The sequence below is a fragment of the Eurytemora carolleeae genome, unplaced genomic scaffold, assembly GCF_000591075.1.
Source record: "Eurytemora carolleeae unplaced genomic scaffold, Eaff_2.0 scaffold684, whole genome shotgun sequence".
NCBI classification, from domain to species: Eukaryota; Metazoa; Arthropoda; class Copepoda; order Calanoida; family Temoridae; genus Eurytemora; species Eurytemora carolleeae.
This window is the reverse complement of record NW_019396580.1, coordinates 41165-68061: the sequence shown is the minus strand read 5'-3', so window position 1 is coordinate 68061 and position 26897 is coordinate 41165. Positions and strand designations below refer to the sequence as shown.

The 26897-nt window shown below is 31.7% G+C and overlaps 1 protein-coding gene and 1 long non-coding RNA gene across 2 annotated transcripts; both read left to right on the top strand.

Moving 5' to 3' along the window:
- Window positions 1-1234: 1234 nt before the first annotated feature.
- LOC111705864 (uncharacterized) lies at window positions 1235-6015 on the top strand. The gene is made up of 3 exons (XR_002766088.1): window positions 1235-2379; window positions 5207-5253; window positions 5820-6015. It is a non-coding gene; the product is annotated as an uncharacterized LOC111705864 (long non-coding RNA).
- A 5795-nt stretch (window positions 6016-11810) lies between these two features.
- Window positions 11811-25879, top strand: LOC111705853 (uncharacterized). The gene is made up of 15 exons (XM_023478545.1): window positions 11811-11971; window positions 12467-12555; window positions 14350-14410; window positions 14854-14914; window positions 16444-16477; window positions 16559-16604; window positions 16977-17069; window positions 17531-17672; window positions 18246-18343; window positions 19361-19445; window positions 20366-20435; window positions 21160-21297; window positions 21648-22054; window positions 23948-24030; window positions 25162-25879. Exons 1-15 carry the CDS (start codon window positions 11811-11813, stop codon window positions 25679-25681), a joined length of 2088 nt encoding a protein of 695 aa, XP_023334313.1. The 3' UTR covers window positions 25682-25879.
- The last annotated feature ends 1018 nt before the right edge of the window (window positions 25880-26897 follow it).

Genomic DNA, 26897 nt, shown 5'->3' with positions numbered 1-26897 from the left:
TGAATCTGAATGGCAACTACCCTTACTACCCCAACTACCGTCTAATAATTTTTTATTTTTGATTTTGATGTTGATACGGTTTGCTTTTATAACACTGCGAAAAAATTTTTATCTCCCCAACGAATTTTGCTAAAACTTTTTATCAAAAGTGCTGGCGAAGCCAGGCGCTCATGCGCCACAACTTGTGCCCAAAGAGAATATAGAATACTAGAAAAAAGTGTAAAACGACCATTTTGTTGTAATGTTTCCATACTGCAGGTGTACTTCACATATTTGTGCTATATAACCTTTTGGGCCCTGGAACATCATTTTATAGAAAATCTAAAATTAATATTAAGAAGTTTTATCAAAAGTGCTGGGGAAGCCAGGCGCTCATGCGCCAGTCGCCACAACTTGTGCCCCTTGAGTCACAACTTTTCCATGCCACAGCATTTTAGTTTTCCAGCAATTTTTTTTTTCATTTTTTCAAAGTTGTGTGTTTCAAAATTCTAACCACGTCCTGAAAAATGTATGTATTTAAATCTTTTTAAGTTAAAACTTGAAAAAATGATAATTCCTTGAAATGTAAACTCTCAGAAACAAATTGCAGGCCGGAAATCTACAGAAAATGTCTGTGAAAAATGAGACATTACAGAAACTTGTAACTGATCAAGATTACTTATTTTCGATGTTAAGATTAATTTTTATTTTCTCAACCTGTTCCTAAACAACTAAATAGTTTACTGTAGAAATTTCCTACATTTTTCGTCGTCATTATTAAATAATTTAAAAACAAACAGATTCTCAAAATCATTTATCAAAAATGAACAATCTATAATAAGGATTTTATAAGATTAAATTTGCTTGCTTGCTGAAAAATATGCACCGTAAAAACGTCTCAAAGGTCTCAAATAATTCCTTCAAAACTCTCTACAATATTACATTCTCAGTTTAACTACCATACAAGGTGTCCCAATAAGTATGGGAATTCAGTGACGAATTTTTTATCGTCTTTGTTATGAATTAGCATTATAATAACTGATTTCAAAAGACATAATATTATTATGGCTGCTAAAGTTTATTTTACAAAAACGGTAAATGGCAATAAAGATTTTTCCATAATGGCTTTGCAAGATGAACAGTGAAGACGGACAAGTTTGCTCTGTTAGTATACTGTAATTTTCTTATGTTTCTAGGTACCCTTTATGCAGTCAAAACATAAACAAACAAATTGTGAATTTAGTAAACCTAAACTATTAGTGAACCTAAACTATTAGTAAACCTAAATCATTAGTAAACCTAAACTATTAATAAATTTAGTAAACCTAAAGTATTAGTAAACCTATACTATTAGTAAACCTGAACTATCAGTAAACCTAAACTATTAGAAAACCTAAACTATTAGTAAACCTAAACTATTAATAAATCTAGTCAACCTAAAGTATTAGTAAACCTAAACTATTAGTAAACCCGAACTATAAGTAAACCTGAACTATTAGTAAACCTAAACTATTAGTAAACATAAATTATTAGTAAACCTGAACTTTTACTAAGCCTAAATAAATAGGACAAAAGGACACAAGCATGTTTACAATTCTAATTTTTTGTTTATAAATACAAATATCACAAATATTGTTTATAAATGTGTTTACATAAGGGGGTTGTTTACAAAGAGTCAAAAGGGGTACTGTGTAGAACGATACAATACATAAAAGAAATAGTGTATTCATCTTACCAATCCTAACACACCCTCATTGTTGGTTTGTTTGGAATTCAATAATTACGTCAGAACGGCTGAGCCAAATGTGAAAATCTTTACTGAGAACGGTTTTAGCAAGTTAGGATAAAAATGTTCTATGACTTTTTATGACAACAAAGAAATCATCAAACAAAAAAATCCCCGAAATGTTTCAAAAGCTATTTATTGTAATTATAATGTAATGTTTGAGAGGATAGGTAAGTAGTGCTTAAACCCTGAGTAAACCTATAATGTAATGTTTGAGAGGATAGGTAAGTAATGCTTAAACCCTGAGTAAACCTATAATGTAATGTTTGAGAGGATAGGTGCTTCTAGTAGTGCTTCAACCCTCAGTAAACCTATAATGTAATGTTTGAGAGGATAGGTTCTCTAAGTAGTGCTTAAACCCTGAGTAAACCTACATTGTAATGTTTGAGAGGATTGGTTCTCTAAGTAGTGCTTAAACCCTGAGTAAACCTGAAACCGTAAATCAACGAAAAATCCGAGGATTAGAGTATGATGGGAGGCGCGGAGGGGATGAAACCATCGTAAGAGGATGTTTGTGAGGTTCAGATTTCCCTCTCTTAGTTTGAAGTAGTCTAACCTCGAAAGAACAGTCTATAGCCCGTGTCAGAGTTTAGACGAAAAGGGAGAATTATCAGGTTTGTCTCCGATGATTTGTGAAAATAAAGGGTTTTTTTAAGTTTCTAAAAGCACACAAAATACTTCAATTTTTTAACTACTGCTAGGTCTAGATTTTTGGCTTTGACCAAATATTTGTTAATTCACATTGAGAACTAAATCTAACATGGTCAGATTTAGAGGTAGAGCTTTCAAAAACATCTATAAATTATCTTACAAACATGATATACAGATTTATTCATTTGTTTATTAAATGCTCCTGCCATAGGTTTCTACATATTTTCAACAAAATCATCCGAGAATTGTGAAAATTATGACCTGACTAAAAAAAGAAAAATGAGTTCAATCTTTGCCTCTCATTCAAAAACCCATAAAGAAAAATGCTGATCATGACTTTATTTTTAATTTGAAAACGTTTTGAAAGTGCTAGCACTAAAGCTGACCGTGGGAGAAGCTGAAATGTGCTTTTTAATCATGTTTCTATATATGCGCATAAAGCTATTTAACCCTCAAATCAAGTAAATTTTAGCTAATGTATTTATTTTTCTTGGATGTACATATTTGGTCAAGGAAAAACATAAAATGATCAGATTAATGATACAGCTCAAAGTCCTAATATTTGAGTAGTGCCCACAGAGAACGAGATTACAGAGACGACCTTAAACTCAGATAATATGACGATCCAAAAGTTAAATTGAATCTGCTACCTTAAATACAATCTTTTAACGGCTTTTTACAATAATTTAGAATAGAAAAAATTGTTGCAGGCAAACATCCTGTAGTATACATAAATTCCGTACAGTCGTCTGTAAAGTCTCATCCTTTATGGGTAACCCTGTAGTGACCAATTGTAATGAAAAGTATAAAATGATTTTAATGGAAACTCACGAAATAAAATATGTTCTACCCACAAACTCTGATTTTCTAATCCCTTTAAACCCAATAACGTAGACATTTGGTATTTCAAATAGTCAAATAATCTAACCTTGTAAAGGTTTACAACATCAGGTTACAAAAATAAAGGGATTCGATCATTTTTGTTTGTTGGAAAACTTGAGACAAAATTCTTCCATGATAGCATACTAGATGTGCAGATCAATAAGTTTCGCTAAAATTTTCCTAAATTTATGTTTTAAACTTTACTATATCTATACCGGATACATTTTTTGGCCATGTTGGTGTCAATCAGATTGTTGTTGTGATGTAAGGAGTGTTCTCATAAAGGTGGATTAGCTGCGTTGTCACAGCATAGGAATATCTGGAATATACAGTGAAACCCTTAATAACGATTACATCGGAAGAATTTAACAAATGTCGTCTTGACAATTTTTCAACGGGTTTTATACTATACTACGTAAATTTCAGTATTTGCGAAAATAAATAAATAGCCATGAATATGCGGGAACAGTTTTAAAGAGTTCCATATAATCATTTAATTAAAAAACTAAATATCTGCAACATTCCATCATAAGAAAGTGATGAATACGACATTTGATGAATTCTTTCGATGTATTCGTTATTAAGGGTTTCACTGTATATATTAATCAAAGAGAACACTGTGGAGGCTCGGTTACCAAAAAATGTTTTTACTAGACGATGAAAAAACCAAGTAGAGCCCTATGTCCGAATTTAATGAATGTAAGCCACGTCTCAAATCACCCAAAAACCAGTTTTAATTGACCGCCGACTTAAATCTTGAAAAAATCAATACAGATTTATGTGGAACCAACCATATTTGAGTCGCGACTTAAATTTACACCACGGGCAAAATTCTTTAAATTTGGCCTCTGAAACATAATTCAGTGTCCAAATTTAATGAATTTGAGCCGCGGCTTAAATCTGCCAAAAACCGGTTTCAATTGAGCGTCGGCTTAAATCTTGAAAAATGCAATACAACTTTAGGTAGAATCAATCCATTTTGAGCCGCGGCTCAAATTATTTAAACAATTGTGTGAATTTTAAGGATGGTATTATGGGGTTAAAAAGGAAAAAAATGAATATTTGAAGGAATATGACATGTCCGGACGGGAAAAGACCAAAAAAGACCCCAAAATTGGTCAAAAAAATTGAAAATTGTTTAAACCATGTATAACAAGGGTTCAAGAAATATGTTTTCCAGACAGCTTGATAAATGATTTTACATTGTGAACAAAGTTGTATAGAGCAAGATTTGAAAATTAAAAAGATCTGGGTTCAAGTTGTCCCAAAGTTTCTGACATAGGACACAGGGATCGCTATAGTATCAGAAGAAGTAAATATTTCCATTTACTGATAGCGCCTATACAAGGATTCAGAACTCTGATTGGATAATGAGATAGATAGAAAGATAGATGTTACCGCCATAATATTTCTCTTGGTTCAGAATAGACACCAAACACATGCCTGAACCCTGATTGGATTAGGCGCTAATGAACTCGGCATATAAGAGTGCAGATTATATTGATTGTGGATCTCAAATGTAAATCAAAACAAGAAAAGTCCTTCATATATTCAATGCCCAATCTCTCTTCTATTTTGATCGTTCTTAAAGGGTAAATAAAAACAGACTCTGATGAATAAAGTTTGAAACCATTCTGAAAACTTTCTTGCTGTGACAAACCAAGCTGCTTTAATTTCGGGAAAACGCTCCTTACATTATACAACAAAGATTTGATTGACATCAACTGATCTGAAAAATATTCCAATATTAGATACAGTGAACTTTAAAAGAAAAATACATGGCTAAAACTCTTATAACAGTAACCCTAAGTTTTGTTTAGCAATACTTTTTGATCACACCGTACACCTCTGTAAGCAAATGGTCAAATTGAAAGTTTTAATTTTAGATTTTTTAAATTTTTTTTTCAGGTATCTCGGCGTTCTTAAGCTTGGGTAAACTTATGAATAAAATCAAGGTTAGGATTTTTATAATAACATTTTATTTTGCTTTTAAACTTTTCCTTTTTAAGGACTTTAACCATAGATTAATAACTATTACGGATAGAGCACTGGATTTTTGGGTTTTTCGTTCACAATAACCTTGAGGCAGAAGCCAAAAGGAGTTACTCGCATGCCGCGTTGAATTACAAGACAGAGAGAGAGCATGCGCGTAACTCTTTGGGTTTCTACCTCAGAGTTATTATGAACGAAAAACCCATAAATCTAGAAAAGCGACATCTGCATCTTGAAAAGACGACATTTAGTATTCTATCTGTATTGTTATTAATCTAAATTTAGACACATTCTGTTTTGAACAAAATGTTTGAACTGCAAAATTATTTTTAGTTTTGGAAATGTTTTGGAAATGGGATTACCTATCAAACCCGAGAGAGAAGGGAAAAGTCAAATATTCAATGAAAATGAAAAACTTGATGAACAAAGTTGATACCATGCTGATTATGTCAAAATAGAGAGGAATCTCTAAAAAAGTAGTTCGATATTTTTAAGTTTTTTTAGATGATTAAAATTTTGTTGTTTGTAGACATTAGTGCCCTGGCGTCGACCAGAAGATGTTTTTGGTCCTTCCCCCTTCTCTCCCTCCCCCTCCTACCCGTCCTCCCCCTCCGACACACTCTTCTCATCGAACTCCACCTTCTCCTCTGACCTCCTTGACTCGAACTATTCTGGGAACTCGAGTTTTGACCTCAACTGGAGCGACCTCGACAATTTTACTTTAAGTAAAGGTACAGTCAAATCTAGACATTAGCATTGATACTCAGAATACTTAAATAACTTCTTATTTTCTGCATATGTAACTTGTTATATTAAACCTTATACTTTTTTAAAATTAGTAAATATTCTAAGATTTTCTGTTTATTCCCGAAAATCACAAATCTTTAACTATGCACGATCAAATATATGATGTGGGAAACCCTGTTTATAAATATAGATTTACTAGGCTTCCAGGGCGCTTCGCGACCATCCTCTATTTCAATTGTGAACATTATCGCTTTGAATACATACACAATACAAAAACAACAAAAATTTCGCGGATCTTAAGAAAAATTTCGTGGATTTTTAAAATTTAATAAAATATGAATTTTAATGGAGGCTAATTTTTAAAATTTTGATCATACAGATAATTTCCCTGGGGTCAAGTGATGTCCCACACAAAATCTGGTTCCGATCTGTTCAGACGTTTTGACGTTTATTGGATACAAACAAACAGACAAGCAAAGTATTTATAGATATGAATATATCTTTGTAAATATATTCATAAACATTCATCTTTTTGTTTAATGACGCCTGAATATATTTCTATTATGCAAGATATATTCGATATACATTAAGTACTAACAAATTAATGATTTAGAATAAATATCAAAAACATTATTTTGATGGTTTATGTAAATCCTAACCTTAAAAATTCCTTCTGATTGGTTATCACTACTATTATGTGTACTGTCGGATTAAAAGGCGGCCTGGTACTTGAAATTAACCGGATTTTGAAGTATCATGTATGATAGTACATGTTGCTTCGTTATTCAACTTCTAAAAACAAAGTTGCGACTGAAATATTTTTTTTTGTCTTTTTCATACATTTAAGATCTCCTGTAGTTTAAACCTTTTTTTTAGCCTATATCACCCCCGGGTACAAGTGGGGTTCCTACATAAATGTCAGCCGATTTAGTTCAGCCGTATGGCTATGATCATATTTGAGCGAAGAGCTTAATCATATAGACATATCTATGCAATACATAAAAACAATTAATATTTTTGAATGAATTTATTTTGAGAATTTTTGGTTGTAATGTAAGTTTCAAATCAACCATTTGTGAGGATCATACTGTGTCGTTATGAATTCATCCTGCTCAAACTGCAGGGTTATTATAAACGTATTTGGGTTCTTCATTTTGAATTTAACTGCGTTTAGTCTATGATTCAACAATCTTGTAACTTACAGCCATAAAGAATAGATTATAGAGTGAAATTTACTAGAAAAAAGTGTAAAACGACTCTATTTTGTTGTACTGTTTCCATACTGCAGGTGTACTTCACTCATTTGTGCCATATAACGTTTTGGGCCCTGGAACATCATTTTCTTAAAAATTATTTGTTTTTCTCTAAATCAATTCTCTGATTGCCTGTCAAGCATTCCCGAGTTCATTTCAGTATTAGTTTCGATAAAAAACAATTTGATGTTTTTATTTAGTAAAAAAATATATTTCATAATTTGAGGTAATCAAACATCAGTAAAACCAATATTTTTGAAATACTCAATATTAAAATTGAGTATGAGGAATGTTAATGTTTATTAACATTTACAAACGACGATTTTACATTTTGATGTTTAAGAAAATAATGATTTTAAATTCACCTATAGCTAATACACTGCACGTTAATAGTTATTTAACAACTATATAAAACAAAGAAATTGTAATGGATATGTCCAGGGATCATACTGTATTAGTGTGATGTACTGTGTATAATTTGTGAACATTTACTTTGAACTCCCGAAAGGGACTGACACAATTCATACCGAGGGATTGTTTAAATTTCTTTCTATTCATATCTTCTGCTCTGTGCTTACAGCGTTCTCTTTTAATACATTCAAAACGCTTCCGCCGACAAAAAGTATAAAACAATGTTTTTATAGGGAGTGACCGGCTACGTAAGGTAGTTGAAAAAAAAACTAATTCTGAAAACGTATCCACCTCAAAGTAGGAGTTTTATACGTCGAATTTGCGCTCAAACTCATGATTTACAGACCTTTAAAAAGTTTGATATGTCTCAAATGAATCCGAAAAAAGTTTTCCACAACACTGCATACTCAGTTCAACTACCTTACATAGCCGGTCACTCCCTTTAAAATGGTCAATTTGTAATTCAAAGTGACAACTTTTTGGAATAAGGACTGAACTGTTAAATCTGTCACTGCAAACAAACCTTGAGGAGGAAGTTAAATTCATTTGACATTACTATTACAACTTTGTGACTCCGTTGCTTTTCCAGCTCTGATTTTACGAACAGGTGTAAGAAAAGCAAATTTGTTTAGATAGATGTTATAAACTCAAAACATTTTTGTTCTTCACAATAGCTCTCCTATAAAAGGATTTATGATAAAAACTTACAAAATTCTTACGTTTTTTCCTTTTGTTTGACGCGTGCATTGTGCATTCTATACTAGCTCTGTAGTTAAATGGAAGACGACATTTAAGCAACCTCGCGTGTTTTTACATTTATCTTCCTAGTTTACAGACAGCTAGCTCTTGTTATATCTAATTACTTCGGATGAATCAGAGTTTTTAGTTTATGTAGCAATAAAACTTTAATCAGTAGCTTAAAAATCAACTTAATTAAGTAAAATGGATCTGTTTATGCACAATTAGAGCCGTAACAGTCAACTTCCTATTCCACAGTTTCATCACACCGTCAATGTTAATAACATTATGTTTAACTTTAAGAACAAATATTTAAGGTTAGAATCCTTTAAATTAACCATTTTCACACAGGATGACATATTTTCTGCCGAGATTTTTGTCGATTTTAAATGCTTCCTATAGGGGGCTTAGGACTTAGGAGCGACTATACAGAACCCTTTTATTGCTTGTTTTTCATCCATGTTTTTCTTCACATTGAAATACACGTGAAACATAGATCTGAACAATATTGTTGTATTTTTACAAAGAGAAAAAACAGAAAATACTTATTCAGGACTATTTTTACACCAATTGATAGAAAAATATATTTTTATCTAAAACATATTGTAAAGAGAAACTAAGGGGGGGGACCCTATAATATTCATTTTTCAATTACAATTTTAAGACATTGTTTTCCCTCAAAATGCAAACCTGAAAATTCACGAAATGAAACTAAATGGGCATTACTTTTCAGTAAATACTAAAAGCATTTTACAGTACATACATATATATAAAAATATATGTACATATATTCGAATTTACTCTAAAAAAAAACTACAATACTATGTGACTTAAATTAAAGAACAAATGTATAAACTACTTTGCATCAGATAAAACCGCATCCTGATCTCTAATCAGATAAAACCGCATCCTGATCTCTAATCAGATAAAACCGCATCCTGATCTCTAATTGCCGTTTACCCGAACTTGGTCGATTTTAACAGGAAACTAAATTTTTGCGAAATTACGACCTACTCAAAGAAGTTCGATACCAAGCTCAGAAACATTCTTGTGGTTCTCCCGAGTTCCCCACTCAACATTTGAGGCAAATCGGTCAATGGGCTCCTCGGACCAACAAACAAACACCAAACCTGTAGACACCCAGACGGAGATTATAACTTTATATGTCTAAAATTTTGCTTTTACTTCCTTGAGCTAAATATTTACTCTACTACAAGATGCAAACCGAGACAATTAATTTACTTCACCATAATTTAATCATTTTATAATTCGTGTCAGAGCATGAGTCTTGGAAAATGTATTAAAAGCAAATTTACAGAGCATCACAAATTCCAAGAATATCATCTCATCTTAAAATTCTTTAAATTTTGTTGATAAAAATGAAAAAACCCATAGCCATTTCTCTCAACGCAGACCCTCCTTTTTCATCATTTATAAGCCCCTCCCCCCCTCCATCATTATATATTCCCCTTAATAATCTAAACCTAACGATCATACTAATTATTTGTAAATAATAATAACAAACATTTCTAGCGTTTATACTTAATCCACAGAAAAAAAATTATTTTTATTTTTATTTTTCTTACAGGGTGTCAACTGTACAACTGAGCGAGCCAGTTGTGAGACGACTTTAAGATTGTCTTTGATCTGTAAAATAATTTTAGAAGTTTAAATTCTTTACTTAATTATTTCAAAATATCCGTGTAGACCTAACATTTCAAAAATGTGCTTTCTTAATCAAACTAACTACAGATAAAAGGAATTTTATTCAGATTAACACCGAAATTGTAAAAATCTGAACGAAATTTTTCTCTGTTAATCTTTAAAGCGCGAAAGTAGACAGCATTTAAAAAAAGCCAACACTATGAGTATTTTCTTAATACCGAATTCTACTTTTAAAATATAGTTGACAAATGAATGTCCTTATTATTCCAAAGATTAAAGACGATTTTCCAGTCCTCGCTGAACTTTTATGTTTCGGTGGGCACCCTGTAGCTAGGGATGGGCACGTTCCACCTTTTTCAAAGTTCAAACCGTTTTTAAAATAAAATCTTAGGTGGCCGTTAGTATTAGAGGGTAAGAGCGAAACTTCGTTTCGTTAATGGTATTTTCATTTTTTTTTAAGTTAAGAATCTCAATTTTATTAACGACGTTAACAAAAAATTTTAACAACCATTAATGGCTCCAGCCATTATAAGTTATTACAAAAGTGTTGGCGTTAACGGTTAACGGTTAACGGTTAACGGTAAATGAAATTGTGAACGGCGCAGCTGTTAATGGTCTATTACAGTATTACTTAAGTTAAATGCGATTTTAAGCAGAAAAAAAAAGAAATTCACTGTTTTTAAATCTATATTTTTTTCAACCTTTAATTTGTTTCTTCCAAAAATGGCTAGTCTGTTTCTTCAGCGATTTAAAAATTAACAGTTTTGCCGTTCGCTATCGGACTCTTCCGTTTGTTTCCGAAAACCTATGTTTCTTTAACGGAACTTTTTCCAGCCCTACTTGTAACTTTAATATTCAATATTTACCATTATTACATCATATATAAGATGCTGTTTGCCTATAGGCTATATCTTGCATAATAGAATATATCACTTTTCCAATTACTCCAAGCCAACTCACTCTAGAGAATATATAAGTGGCTTTTTATCCAAAAATAGAGGTACTTTTGAGAATATCATCTTTTTTATAATCTTACGGCCAAGTTTTAGATTGAATTAAAGAGGGAATTGAGTCTTTGCCAAAAACTCAAATTTTCTATTTCTTATATCTTAGCAACCTTATTGTTTAAACCTTTGATAATTCAAATATTATCATCGGATCTAGCAGAATTAATAGTTTATAGTGTAATACAGGGTGTCCCACGAAACATGACAATAGCAAGACGACTTGGAAGTCGTCTTTGGTATTTGAATTTATTTGTGACATTTAGTCTTTAAATGGCAGGAAAAGGGAAATTTTGTGATTATTATCTCTAGAAATTTACTTCTAAAATTAGGTTGACAAATAAACGCAGCAAATTATATCAAAAATCAAGACGACATTCAAGTCGTCCTGCATACTGTCATGTTTCGTGGGACACCCTGTATATTAATGTACTTCACTATATTGTACTTTCCTCTGCAGTTATGTACTGCTTTGTACAGTGTAATGTGCAGTTTTCTTGCGATTTTTAATGGAGTTTTATTTCTAATTATTGATTTAACAGTTTTCATATGAACTTATATCTTTGTAACGAAAGAAGCTGTACTGCAGGGCGAAATATATTTCCAGAAATAAAGATGTAAGCTATTTAACATCTCCATTATTTATTTTTTTTGCTGTACTGCGCTGTTCTGTACTTTATTTTATACTAGTTTATTCTAGGTATGAACCAGGCCTGGGTATTTGGGTTGGCTTGGTGTGAGATATGGAGATGTCTAGATGTCCTGGCATCAACAGCCTCCATCCTCAACCTCTGTGTGATATCTGTAGATCGCTACTGGGCGATCACAGATCCATTCGCCTATCCAACCAAAATGAGTGAAAGGTGAAAACATTTTTGAAAATATAAATTACCTTACTTATTTGTGTAGACAAATCATGATGATTTGATCTGATTTTCTAATCCCTATATCTCTGCAATCTGATGGTGTAAACCTTTATATTTCAAACTTAACTCATTTGATCATAGCATACATTTTTAATTCATATTTTTTGCGGCAAAGACTTAATTATTTTATTAAAAGGACTCTAAGCGTAATTTCAAGTGATCCTTCCTGCGAAGATAGCAACTTCTGATTCACAACCTTTTTCTGCTCAATAATGTAGAAGATACTGTCGTTTTTCTAGGTTTAAAGTGTTTAATACTGATAATTCCTAACTGGATTCCTGCAGTGTAAATGCGCAAATCACTGCTGTTTGCGACGAAACGACAGTTGAAATAATCAGTTAAAAAAAAAAAACTTGATTCGAACTTTCCCAGCTTTGCATGGAGGACCACATAAAATTGCGCTTACAGTCTCTTTAAATATTTATTGATTAGGCGTTCTGTTCTTCTGATCCTTGGAGTTTGGATTTGTTCAAGTTTTATCTCGTTTCCAGCAATTATATGGTGGAGGTCTACTTCATCAGGTTGGTACAGATTAATCCGATTGCATGTATAATCCATCTTAATCCGTTTCTTTTCATAATAAAATTCTATTCTAATCTAACTTTATCCACTTCTATTCCTAATCTTTCTTAATCTGATTATATTTCCTATCTATTCAATCCGATTGTTTTTCTAATTAAGTTTAATTTCTTATCCATCTTAATCATATTCTATTTCTAATCCATCTTAATCATATTCTATTTCTAATCCATCTTCATCCGATTCTGTTTTTAATCCATCTTAATCTGATTCTATTTCTAATCCATCTTAATACGATTCTATTTTTAATCCATCTTAATCTGATTCTATTTCTAATCCATCTTAATCCGATTCTATTCCTAATCCATCTTAATCCGATTCTATTTCTAATCCATCTTAATTAGATTCTATTTCTAATCCATCTTAATCCAATTCTATTTCTAATCCATCTTAATCCAATTCTATTTCTGATCCATCTTAATCGGATCTATTTCTAATCCATCTTAATCCTATTCTATTTCTAATCCATCTTAATCCAATTCTATTTCTAATCCATCTTAATCCAATTCTATTTCTAATCCATCTTAATCCGATTCTGTTTTTAATCCATCTTAATCCGATTCTATTTCTAATCCATCTTAATCCGATTCTATTTCTGATCCAATTCTATTTCTGATCCATCTTAATCCAATTCTATTTCTAATCCATCTTAATCCGATTATATTTCTAATCCATCTTAATCCGATTCTATTTCTGATCCATCTTAATCCGATTCTATTTCTAATCTATCTTAATCTGATTCTTTATCTAATCCATCTTAATCCTATTCTATTTCTTGTCTAATTTAATCCAATACTATTTTTAATCTTTCTAAATTCGATTCTACATCTAATCCATCTTAATCCGAAAATATTTCTTTACAGTTAAACTACTAATCAATTTTAATCCGATTCTCTTTCTAATTCATCATATACTTTTTTTGAGTGAACCTAATCCTTTATATTTCTAATCCTATAACCTAATCATTATTCTAATTCTATAACCTAATCATAACCCTATATTTATTCTAATCCAATAACCTAATAATCCTAATATTATTCTAATCCTATAACCTAATCATGATCCTATTATTATTATAATCCTTTATTCCTATAACCTAATAATCCTATTATTATTCTAATCCTAAAACCTTATCATAATCCTATTATTATTCTAATCCTATAACCTGATAATCCTATTATTATTCTAATCCTATACCCTAATAACTCTTTCATTATTTTAATCCTATAACCTAATAATCATATTAGTATTCTAATCCTTTAACCTAATCATAATCCTATTATTATTCTAATCCTATAGACTATTCATAATCCTATTATTATTCTAATCCTATAACCTAATAATCCTATTATTATTCTTATTCTATAAACTAATAATCCTATTAATATTCTAATCCTATAACCTAATCATAATCCTATTATTATTCTAATCCTATAACCTAATAATCCTATTATGATTCTAATCCTATAACCTAATCCGATTCCAATTTTATTTAATCTTATTTCGATTCCAAACGATTCTATTTTTAATCCATCTAAAATCTTTATCTTTATCCTTAATCCAATTATCTATTTCTTATCTTTCTTAATCTGATTCTATGTCTAATTTCTTCCTTAATCTGATTCTATGTCTAATTTCTTCCTTAATCTGATTCTATTTCTAATCTTCCTTAATCTGATTCTATGTCTAATTTCTTCCTTAATCTGATTCTATTCCTTAATCCTGAAAATGTGTAGGAGAGGTAGCTGATTGGAAATGTCCGTTTACCGAGGATGTTGGTTATCTAGTTTTTTCAAGGAAATTAACAAACAAAAAATATATTAAAGGGACAGTTTTTTTAAATTAAAAACAGCCCACAAGGTACAACAACATGCTTGATCTAATTACCGAGATGATCTACTCTTTTAAAATCAGATACAAGGCTACCCAAAAAGAATAAACGACTGCAGCTGTGTTGAATTTAAGCAGACTTTTTCATTACATTTGTCACAGAAAAAATCAGAGGATTTAAAGATATTTAGATTGTCATTTAAGTCTCATGTTTTATGGGTCACACTGTATCTTTTTCAAAGACCATGTTGAAATGGAAAATCGGCGGTTCTCCTTCATTTTCAACATTTTTTTAATCCACGGGACAGAAATATATTTGAGATTGAAAAGATATATGCAGATATAAAAAAAAATTATCCACAAATTAAAAAATGTTTAAGTGCAAAAGTTTATTTGTTATAATTCTTTAGCACGGTTTCATTCTACGGTCCGTTGACAGTAATGGTGTTTACATATATTAGAATATTTCAGGTAAATATATTAAATCCACTATATATTTTTTTCTACATAGTTTACATAAACAATAAACATGAGAATTAAGATGCTAGTTGAAAATAGTTTTTTATTCCCAATAGTTGATAATAGAAAATAGTTGAAAAATGTTGATTGCTACTTATCTTACTTGTATAGCTATTGCGTCTATAAGGAGAAAATAGTTAAAAACTACTAATACCGAAGAACGTAGCGTCCATACAAATTTAGAAAGTTGAAATATTCAACTCGGATCGTAAAAAAATCAAATTTATGTTGTCATCCTACTTTGTACCTTCAAAATCGACTTTTATTTTGTTATTTTATGAATTAGAATCTGGAATCTGGACAAATTTATCAATTTCTCCGTCAATTTTGAAGGTGTAAGAATGGTAGACTCCAAAGTAAAAATGTTAGACTATCAGTTTTAGGTGTTAAATATTTAATTTGAATTGTGTTCACAAGATAATACCGCGCACGTCGTCACTTCATTCCCATGTTTTTGGACACCCTGAAATCCCTGAATGATATAACAGATGATACTTTCCTTTTATAACGAGATGAAAATTCATCCAAATTTTAGAAATTTAATTTCAACTTTAAATTTGATACCATTTAACCAAAAATATAATTAAAATTCTTGTAGAATCTTTTATAATAATATAAAACTTAAAGGGACTGTAAACGTAATTTCAAGTTTACCTCCGTTTAAAAAATGGCACGTTCAGTTCACATCAGCTTTATTTTAACCTTGGTCTGATCTTGCAAGAAATAGATATCCATGTTTTAAAGGTAAAATTGATTTTTTACATTGTAGATTCTCTTTAGAATGGATGCTCAGATTTATGCTTTTAAAGATAGCAAATCGTCGATATCCTCATCATTGTTACTCAGATAAAGGTTCTGAGGATACCGATGTAAATCGGGCATGTAATTTTTTATAAATGGAGGATTACTTAGAAAAACGCCTGCAGTCAAAGAAAATGGGATATATATTAGAGTGGAATTTAGTTAATCCCTCGGTATGAAATTTGTCAGTCCCTTTCAGCCTGAAAGGGAGTTTAAAGTGTACAAATCATGTAAATGTTCACAAATTATATGCAGTAGAGTACATTAATACAGTATTTTCCCCAGACTATCCATTTCAATTTCGATTTTTTAAAAGCTCTTAAATAAACTTTATAAAATGAATTAGGTGGATAAAAAACATCATTTGATTTAAAGTTATAACGGAAAATCATCGTTTGTAAAGTGAAAGGCAAAGAGTCTATGCGAAATGATCATTGGTCAATTATGAAACCAACCCATTTCATAATTTGGTTTTCTTTTAATATCAATTTTAGATTTTCTATAAATTGATGATAAGAGCCCAAAAGGTTATTTAGCACAAATATGTGAAGTACACCTGCAGTATGGAAACAGTACAACAAAAAGGCCGTTTTACACTTTTTTCTAGTAAATTCCACTCTAACACATATTCTGTTATCTTTGCCTAAATTCCCTTTAATGTAATTTTTCTTTATTTCTAGGCGGCGAGAGAATACAATAAAAGTCTTAACTCAGGTTATTCTTCTTCTTCCCTTTTCGATTTATAATTAATCAAATAAAAAAACTTAATTGAAAATGTTTTTTTTAATATTTTAGGAACAAAACAACTTTCCTCCGGTGGGGCGGGAGAAATAACTTTAAGGTGAGACATGTTGTTTTGGAAATATTGCTTTTAAAAATTGAAAATTTTGTGTTTTTTAGAAAAAATATTTAAACTTTTACTCCCCCCTTGTCAATTAAAAACTTGAGCACTCTAATTAGCATTTTGTAAGGCCCTCAACTTGTAAAGAGTTGGTTGAGCGAGTTGAGCTCTCTGGTACCTATTTCATTACCCAATCATCAGGGTTTGATGGAGCAGTTGTTAGCGTGTTTTATACGTATTACGTAATCCAAGGATTCACGGTTCAAGCCCCGCCAACTGCAAAATCAAAAACTGATGAATTGAGCCATACTGATGAGTCCTCATAAGACGAAACACTGTGTCTATGGATATGTTTATATTTATACATATTAGGATACACCGAGGAGGAGGAGGAGGAGCTGGAGCTAAGAATGGAGTTGGTCCTCAGAATAGTGTCAATAACAGCGCTGTATCCCCCAGAACGAGGTACAGCAAGAAGACGACTTTAGTCCAATGAATATGAGACACAGCAATTGTGCAGTATAAAGAGAACCTTTTCATTTAATTAAAGATTCAATAAATTACTTGTGGTGAAACTTTTTGCCTTGTTACAGCATCAAATGCACTTAAGTATTGCTTAAATGTCGTCTCCCTTTTCCGCAGTTTTTTGGTTTTGATTTTTTACAATAAAATGTAAAAATGAATCTTTTACGATAGTGATTTTGAAAGTCCAACGAACATAAAACACAGCCATGGTACATTGAACCAGACCCAATTCTTTCAACAAATTGTTTTTCAAGCTTTATCTGCTTTAGAAAAACACATTAAAAAATTGCTCAACGTCGTCTTCATTTTCCACATTTTCCAGTATATTTGCTAGGAAAGCACCAATGAGACGTCCTCACAACTTTTTCAAATTTTTAACTTTTCATTTTTTTATTTTTTAGGCGGCGAAAGAAGAAGTCCATGTTCACCAAGGAAGCTAAAGCTGCCAAAACTCTCGGAACTGTTATGGGAGTTTTTATCATCTGCTGGCTACCATTCTTTATTCTCAACATTATTGCAGGCATATGCTCATCTTGTATACAGGTACAATCATTTCTTAATCATTTTACTAAATGAAGATCAAATAAACATATTACCGGCATCGCATCAAATTGCAAAAAAATAGTCCTAGAGATTCATGAAAATGTTAACGTAATTAAATACTGAAACTTTTTTAAAAAATCAAATGATAACCAACAGAGATAAAATCCAATGCTAACTGAAAGAGATAAAATCCAATGGTAACTAAAAGAGATAAAATCCAATGGTAACTAAAAGAGATAAAATCCAATGGTAACTAAAAGAGATAAAATCCAATGATAACTAAAGGAGATAAAATCCAATGATAACTAAAAGAAATAAAATCCAATAATAGCTATAAGAGATAAAATCCAATGGTAACTAAAAGAGATAAAATCAAATGAAAACTAAAAGATATAAAAATTTCGCCATTTTTAATTGTTCTTGAATTTTTACGGAAATGTTTGGTCCATTATCAAATATAGCTTCTAGTTTTTTTTTCTGAAAATAACAATAATTTGTATTATTTCTCCAATAAATTTTATTATTTCTTAACATAAAATATAAACCTTTTATTATGCTTGAATTGATATCTAGAATCCTGAAGTAGTTCTTGGAGTTGTCACATGGTTGGGTTGGATCAACAGCTGTATGAATCCATTCATTTATGCGTCCTGCAGTTTAGAGTTTAGAAGGTGAACTTAATTAGACAAATTTACCAAATTATCCTCCAAAACAAGGAAAGGGTCAGAAACAAGGGTCAGAATGAATATGTTTTTCCCGTGCATGGGCCATTTTTTATTTACAAATCTCTCCTATAAATCATAAATTATTAAGTACCATAGATGCCAGGACACAACTTTATTTATTCAGGACACAACTTTATTATTTACATTGGTGGTGACTAATTTTATACATAAATTTGCAACGAAATTAGAGCAGTTTCACAAGTTTGTTATTTTATTTTAATACAGGGTTATCAACAAATGATGATAGTTTAGAGACGACTGTACAGAATCTATTCAGTCTTTCTTTGTCAAATCAATTATTCAAAATCCTAGAAGGTCAAAATTCTGACCCGGGGGCGCTTACAAACTTAGTTTGGGTTTGAAACCCATGGCGCTCACTAATATGGCGACACTAAAATTACTTATTGCCCTAGTGACAGGAATTCGCATTATTTTAATATTATCCTTAGAAATTAAGGTACACATTATAAACCCTGTGTAATGTTAACATAAGAACAACACGGGCAGCCGTAGTACATTTGAATTTCCGAGCCGGGTCAACCTTTCCGCTCCCAGTTTGTACTGTAACTAGCTCTATGGACAGGACTAGCCGGTGCAAAAAGGTTGACGCGGTCAGACTTTATGCTTCATAGAGGTTGAATTTACTTTTACTGGCAGGGGCAGCGTGAGAAATATATATCTGTTACCGTTATAAATAATATCTTCAAAATATAATTGCTTTATCATAATGTCCTTGATAACCTTTTTGATCTCTTGATGCATAATAAGCACAGGCGCAAACCTCCAATGTTATTAGCGAGGAGTAGTTAATGCATTTACAACAACTTATTTTGCAATATCATTGCTCTGCATTGAGTAATTTTACTCCGTTTGTTGGTTTCCATTTTAGTTTTCTAGAAGTTTTTTGTTTATTCAGCTTTTGCATATAGAACAAGCAGTTTTTTAAAATTCTGTTTTCTTAAGAGCATTTGCAAGGGTACTCTCATGCTGCCTTCCAATATCTGTGCAGAAGTGTTCCAAGACCGTGCCAAAAAGGAAAACCCTTAAGGTAAAAAAACTTGCAATATTTGTCCTGGTTCATCTGTTTCCTAGAAAACCAGTTTTTTAAAAAGATAAACAAATGCAGAGAAAGCTAGGAAATTAAACTAATAGCAGTATTATTCATAGATTTTCTGAAGACCAATCTTAACTTTCAAATTTTTGAAAAGTAAATATAAAACTATGATTTCGTGTTGTTTTGTATCTTTTCTATTTTTAGCCCTACAAAATTGGTTTAAAAATAATCTTTTTTTCCAGAGAGCGTAAGAATTGATTTTTCTTTGAAGGTTGAACTAAGCTTTAAAATGTATTTTCACTGAGTATTCAGAAAATAATAAAATAAATCATTATTGTAAAAGTCACAGAAATTGCAACAATGGTTTCTATAAATAAAAGGTTTTTGAAGGTTCTTGAACATCTACTCTCTGATTTATGTTTACTGAATATCATTTAAAACTCAGCTCTTTCTGTAACCACAATGTATTGAATTAAATTACATGTCATTTACTTTTAAAGTTTATCATCGATATATTTGGCTAATACTTTTAAATCTACAGTACAGTACAGTACAGTACAGTACAGTACAGTACAGTACAGTACAGTACAGTACAGTACAGTACAGTACAGTACAGTACAGTACAGTACAGCATCGATATATTCGGATAATACTTTTAAATCTACAAATGAAGGTTGAAAAATTTAAAATAAAACATATCTTGAAATACATATTATAATTCAACTCTTGAGAAAAATATTATAAGGTTCTTAGCATTTTGGGTCAGGTTGGGTTAGGCATATAAATTAACAGCCCTCACCGTATGATGGAAAGTTCCCCAGGCCTAACTAAAGCTGTTTATTTAAACCTTAAAAATTTAAAGATTATCATGAAAAAACTAAAAAAATGTTACAAAAGGAATGGTTAATTTCTAGGATTTATCGTCTGCTTCCTATCCTGCTGCATCTTCAGAATCAACTAGAAGAACCCTTCTGGTTGAGCAAGGCATGGGTCAATATAATTCATAAAAAGATCCAAATTGCGATCACATGAAGATGACTGTTAAGCCCTATTCAGGTTGACGTCTAGGGGGGGGGGTCAAGGCCCCCCCTTTATTTCCTTATTGTGATACAAATCTTTATCATTTGATACACTTTTGAAAAGCCCTTGGACTCTACTTTAATTATCTGCAAAACAATATCAATTATCTTTAAAGTCATCTTTAAAGGCACAAATCTATGCAAAATTTCTTGCATAAATTGTGCAATCTGCTTTTTTTTGTTCAAGGCTTTCCAAAGAGCTATAAAAAGTTTAAATCCAATGACCGGAAGTAGGTCTAAACATAGATTTAGTCGGGTCAAGGTATAAAAAGGCTTTCAGGCAGTAGGTAGTTGAGGGGCATGTGTTAGTTAGAAAAGTAAAAAATTAGAATAGCCTCAAAAATACTGCTGAAGATATCTCCAAAAAAAAGTCATGGATGGGGGTCCCTGGAGACAAGAAATACAAATCTTCAACATCAGTCCAAATCATTAATAAAAAAATGCGATTTTCCAAAGCAAAGACTAAATTTTTTTTTTTTTTAATTGGGTTTTGGAAAAGTTTTGAATGTTAATTTAAATCTATCCGAGTATCCAAACAAAACTAGAGAAATTTGAAAATAGTTCTTTGAGCCAGGAAAAAAAATATTTGAGAATTGTTTTTTTTTATATCTATTGACCTTTGAATGAAGGGAAGCGAGATTTCTGCTCTGATAGAACGCATGTCCTTCATGAAACAAAAAGTGAAGAAAGAAAAAATCTTCCATCCTTCTTAATTGAAGAATATCCAGAAAAGAAACTTGCCGTGTCAACTCTTCTCACATCTTCAGGAAACGCATCTTGGGAAAATTCTCTTGACACTTTTTTCTTTCAAAGTTTTAAACTAGTTATGTGGCACCTTTTTAAATCAAAGGGTCACTTCATTTTGCCTGACATTCCTTCAAAGAATAAATCCCTCAATTTCATGCTAGTAATAAAATAATATATTCATCATATTACTAAGCTTAAGTCAGAAATTTCTTAGAAATTTAATTTCAGAAGATTCATTTCATCTCATATAATAATCTAGATTCCTGGATTTTGAAAACATTTCATTTATTTTTCTTTCAAATTCCCTTACAATGCAGGATATGAACTAAATATATATTTTTTCTAGCTCTTCATAAGTTACGTTCTGCAGGAAGCACGCAAAGTAAAATTCAAACCAAAATTAGTGCAATTGTGACTCACAGCTCCTCAAATAGCATCAGCCCAGCCAACCCTGATATCAAGTGCAATGCCGCAAGTTCAGACCGTTTGTCTAGTACAGTCGTCATCACGGGGAATAAGGAAGATGTCAACAAAGAAACAACAAGTAAAAATACCTCAAGTATAGCTGGTACAAACGGTGCAGTGAAAAATAACACAGATGGGGCAAGGATTATTATTAGTGCCCCCCTCAGTACGTCAAATGTGACTGATACTGATGAAAATGAAGTGTGTTATTTAAACAATACCGTATCAAAAATATGTACAGTAGGTACACAAAGTTCATTGTGTACATCAAAAGCTGAAACTTCTACTGTGCTTTCTGCCTTTTATACAAAGGTAAGCCAGAACTAACAAACATTACAGGGTTACCCAGAAAGGATAAACCTTCTGAAACAAATGTTCAATTTGTGTTCAGTATACTTTTTCTTACGTTTATGGTTCTCTTTAGAATTACCTATTTTTCTGTCTTTACCAAACCACACTGCAAATATTAAAGTCTCCGACATGCCAGGAAGGAGNCCTCCCAGATTTGCTTGGCAGACCGAGCCTCCACTATGCAGACCTAGCCTCTGCTATGCAGACTGTGCCTCCGCTATGCAGTGAACAAGCCTCCACCATACAGAACAGCTTTTTTAAATCTTGGTTTTTATGTGTAATGAAAAATGTTAACAATCTTTTTTTGACATATGTGGCATAAAAATTTTACTAAAGATTAGATTTATTTATTGATTGTCATGATTAAAAACATACATGGACTCACAAAGTGGTTTATAAGATGTACAGTAAAACTTTATTCATTTCTTACGCAGAAAGGAAGATATTTGGAGAAATATTTCTGCAATAAATTTAGTCTGTTTTGTTGTAATCTTTGATTTAAACAATACCTTTTTTTGAAAAATGTTAAGATTTAATGATGAAAATTTTCTTGATTTAAGTTGAACTACAAAAAAAGGTATTGCTTAAATCAAAGATTATGAAAAATAAAATGAAGTTCAATTCAAATTTTTTCTCTAAATATTTTTCTTTTTTTTTAAAAATGGTTAAAGTTTTATATACCACTTTAAATTAGTCATAATTAGGAACTATTTATGATAATTGATAAATACTTTTCATCTTTGAGAAACCTCTCATGCATACTATGTGTAATGAAAAAAATTGTTAACATTTTTCATTACACATAAAAACCAAGATTTATAAAAGGCTGTTCTGTATGGTGGAGGCTCGTTCACTGCATAGCGGATGCTTGGTCTGCATATTGGAGGCTAGGTCTGCCTAGCAAATCTGGGAGGCTCGTGTCTGCATAGCAGAGGCTGATGGCGTCCGGGGGTTCCCTCCCTCATGTCAGACATCAAAAGTTAAGATTTTTTACCCAACATCTTCGCCAGCGGAACAATAAGTTGGTTTAAATGTTTCCTCTGCATACACAGTGATAATCAGAAAACTCCGAAATAAGAAGACGACTTTATAGCAATAATTGAGTGTATTTGATGTTGTTCAAGGCAAATAGTTATACTAGACACCTAATAAATTAAATTATTATGTGAAATGGGTCTGTTTATGCTGAACATTTTCTGTATCCAATGCTTATTTGACTATTTAAACTCATAACCTGAGTCAAGAAGTCGTCTTCCTTTTCCAGAGTTTTCTGGTTAACACTGTACATTAAATTTAAAGTAGATAATTTCTATGACTGTGGGCAAACCTAAAATAGCAATTGTATTTAGTTTTTTACAAGTTAGTTTTTGCTTTTAATATAATAGTTTCAGTTTGCCAAATCATTTAAAGATGTCCGAGAAAAGTTTTTTTTGTAAAATTTTGAAATATCATCAAAGCATCCTTTATTGTATTGTACGAATATTGCAATATCACTTTTAAAATTCGGTGATGGTGATGGACCAAACCTCCGTAGAGTAAAAAAAAGTAGATGTTAGTTTCACATTTCGGTCTAACGATATAATAACCATCAATATCGATAAAAAAGTTGTTAAAAACCACAGGAAAATAAACAAACAAAGAAGATCATTTAAAAAAATTGGGCAAAAGTGACACGAACTCAGATCATGAGATGGAAAAAAGATAATTTGCAAATATTTACTTTTTAAAAAATATTTTCAGACAATTATTATTCATTGCAATCACTTCATTTGAACCGGAGCTGAGGTTCCAGTGATAATCCTCTTCTACAGTTCTAATATTCTATATAATGACAATAATGTGATTGTATGTTAGAGAAACGGAGTAACGGATACAGGAAGATTAAAACTGGATGGTGTCCGTGTATCAAGCGCTGAACGCTATCTAGTCAGTTATAGGTATAACTTTAAAATAGTTGGATCAATAAAATTGATTTTGTGTTGTTACAAATTTAACTTTTTAAGAAATTTTAAAAGCATTTTTATCTTTAAAGTTCAATAAGCAGGTTATTAAAACAAACAAACATTTATTTTTTTTGACATTATTCGCCATCGTAACTCTAGTCGGTTTCCTGGGTAATAATCCACATCTAATACTTCATTAAGCTTTCTTCAAAATGTCATAATGTGTTTCCCGGAGTGTAGATCACTAATAAAGTAATTGCTAAATTATGTATGAATCAAGGCAATCAAATACAACCAAACTCCATTAGAAACTTTACACATTTACCTAGAACTATAGCAAAGTTATGGTTTAGAATTAGAATAGCACAAATAGATATTCAAGTTATGGTAGGTTATGATGGGCGGGTTAGATTAGGTGGGATTACACTATCTCAGTATATCCGTGAACTTGTTCAGAGCTGAAAACTATTAAATGAGATATCCTTCATCACGATCGCTTAATCTGAGTATCCAATGTACACATTTTTGATTTTCTTCTTATAATCCTCTTTTTAGATATTTCTACTGTATAAAAGTTACGTTCGATAACAATTATAGATACCTGATGCTATATCAATTGGACTAATATCCAATTGAATTAAAGTTAGCTGTTCACAAGCCGGCTTTTGAGCATTTAAACAAATATAGATTTAATCATGTGAATATGAAATTATTAAAAAACATATTTTAAGACTATTGTTATTTTGAATGTTAGTCTTAATTAACATTAATCCAAAACTTATACGTTCGTTCAATCGATGTTTAGTTCAATTGATGTGACACCGCTGATTGGTTAAATTTTTAACTTCTTTCTTGGATATCGAATGCGTTTTAAAATAATCTTGGATTTAGTAAAACCACAATTTTAAGCATTATTCTAAAGTTTTAAGCTCTAATCATTTAATAATTGGAATAGACTAGTGGCACCACTGTGCGGGATATGATTGGTTTGGTTGGACACGACAATTAACTAAATTGTCAGTTTATTATTTTATTATTATTAATTCTTTCAGTTCAGTTCAAACCAAAGTTTTTGAACAGTGTTTTAATCTATAGTTTATTATTTAAAAAATTCAAAATGTCTAGGTCGGATGTAAATGGAAGCTCAGCAAGTTCTGCTTTACACTCTCTTGAAAGGAAAGTTGGAAACTCTACCTCAAAAAGTCCTCCTTCTGGAGGTCAAACCTTGAATCATCCTCCACCTAGTGGTGGAACCTTGAACTATCCTCCACCTGGTGGTCAAACCTTGAACTATCCCCCACCTAGTGGTCAAACCTTGAACTATCCTCCACCTAGTGGTCAAACCTTGAACTATCCTCCACCTAGTGGTGGAACCTTGAACTATCCTCCACCTGGTGATCAAACCTTGAACTATCCTCCACCTAGTGAGCGAACCTTGAACTATCCTTCACCTAGTGGTCAAACCTTGACCTATCCTCCACCTAGTGGTCAAACCTTGAATCATCCTCCACCTAGTGGTCAAACCTTGAACTATCCTCCACCTGGTGGTCAAATTTTGAAAAATTCTTCTCCCTGCGGCCGAACTTCAAACTTCCCTCCTCCTAATTGTCCAATAATATTCGGCTCCAACGAAATGCTTTTATAGGGAGATATGTTGTTGATGTATTTCTAATTCATAAAATAATATATTTTTTCTCAAATTTTATAAAAATAATTATCTTTCCATTTTCCAAATCCTAAATGTTATAATTACTGCAGCTCAAAGATGCAAAGAAAGTTATTTCAAAAGTGTACGCATCTTTTGTACTGCAGTGTACTGTCTCTGGGCGGTAATGTAAACACAAGACGGATGTTACAGCCTGACATGGGATCCATCTTTCACATAAAAAAATCAATGAAATATTCTGGTCATAGAAAACTATTACGTGAATTATCAAAATTATCAAAATGTAATGCTTTTAACCTCATCGGATACTAAGCGAACACTGATGCATCTATTCTTGTTTACAAATTCCGCCCAAAGAGAACTGCTTTCAATATGTACGCAGAGTATACACGACCGCAATTAACTTTCCTTGCATTACATTCTTGCTGCAGCTGATCAAAATGATTAAGACATATGAAACAACTTTAATCTAAATGATTGTTTTGATATATAAACCAATTTACAAAGAATAAATTTCATTACAAATATGTCTTTTACAAATAGTTTCAGTGCTTTTATAGAAGTTTATTACCGTAATTCTACAGACACCGAACAAATTAGTCCTTAGTGTACAATATCTACACAACACAATACACTGCCTTCACAATACATGTACGGTATCTTCAAACAACTTGTACAATACGTGTACAACACTTGTACATGTACAGTGCTTGCAAAATGCATGTACGGTGCCTTCATAAAACATGTACAGTGCCTCCACAATTTACTCGTATATGTACAGTGCCTGTACAATACAATACAGTGCCTCCATACTGCATGTACAGTGCCTGCACAATACAATTGTACATGAACACTGCCTGTACAATAAAATACATTGCCTGCACAATACATGTACAGTGCCTCCATATTGCATGTACAGTGCCTACACAATACTTGTACATGCACAGTGCCTGCTCTATACAATACAGTGCCTGCACAATACATGTACAGTGCCTCCATAATGCATGTTCAGTGCCTAAACACTACTTGTAAATATACAGTGCCTGCATAATACAATACAGTGCCTGCACAAATGCAATACATGTACAGTAACTACAGTTAACTTGTACAGTAAGGGAAAAGTAAGTTTATGCTATACATAAATTATGAATACACCAGCTTGGGAAACCAGCTTTGCATAAAAAAAACTTTTCCT

Bases quoted from the DNA above. Each gene is read 5' to 3' on its own strand.
- LOC111705853 (XM_023478545.1), top strand. From the start codon at position 11,811: ATGAACCAGGCCTGGGTATTTGGGTTGGCTTGGTGTGAGATATGGAGA. The intron at 14,915-16,443 runs GTAAATATATTA...CTTTATTTCTAG, and splicing joins CATATATTAGAATATTTCAG to GCGGCGAGAGAATACAATAA. The intron at 17,673-18,245 runs GTACAATCATTT...ATTGATATCTAG, and splicing joins TATGCTCATCTTGTATACAG to AATCCTGAAGTAGTTCTTGG.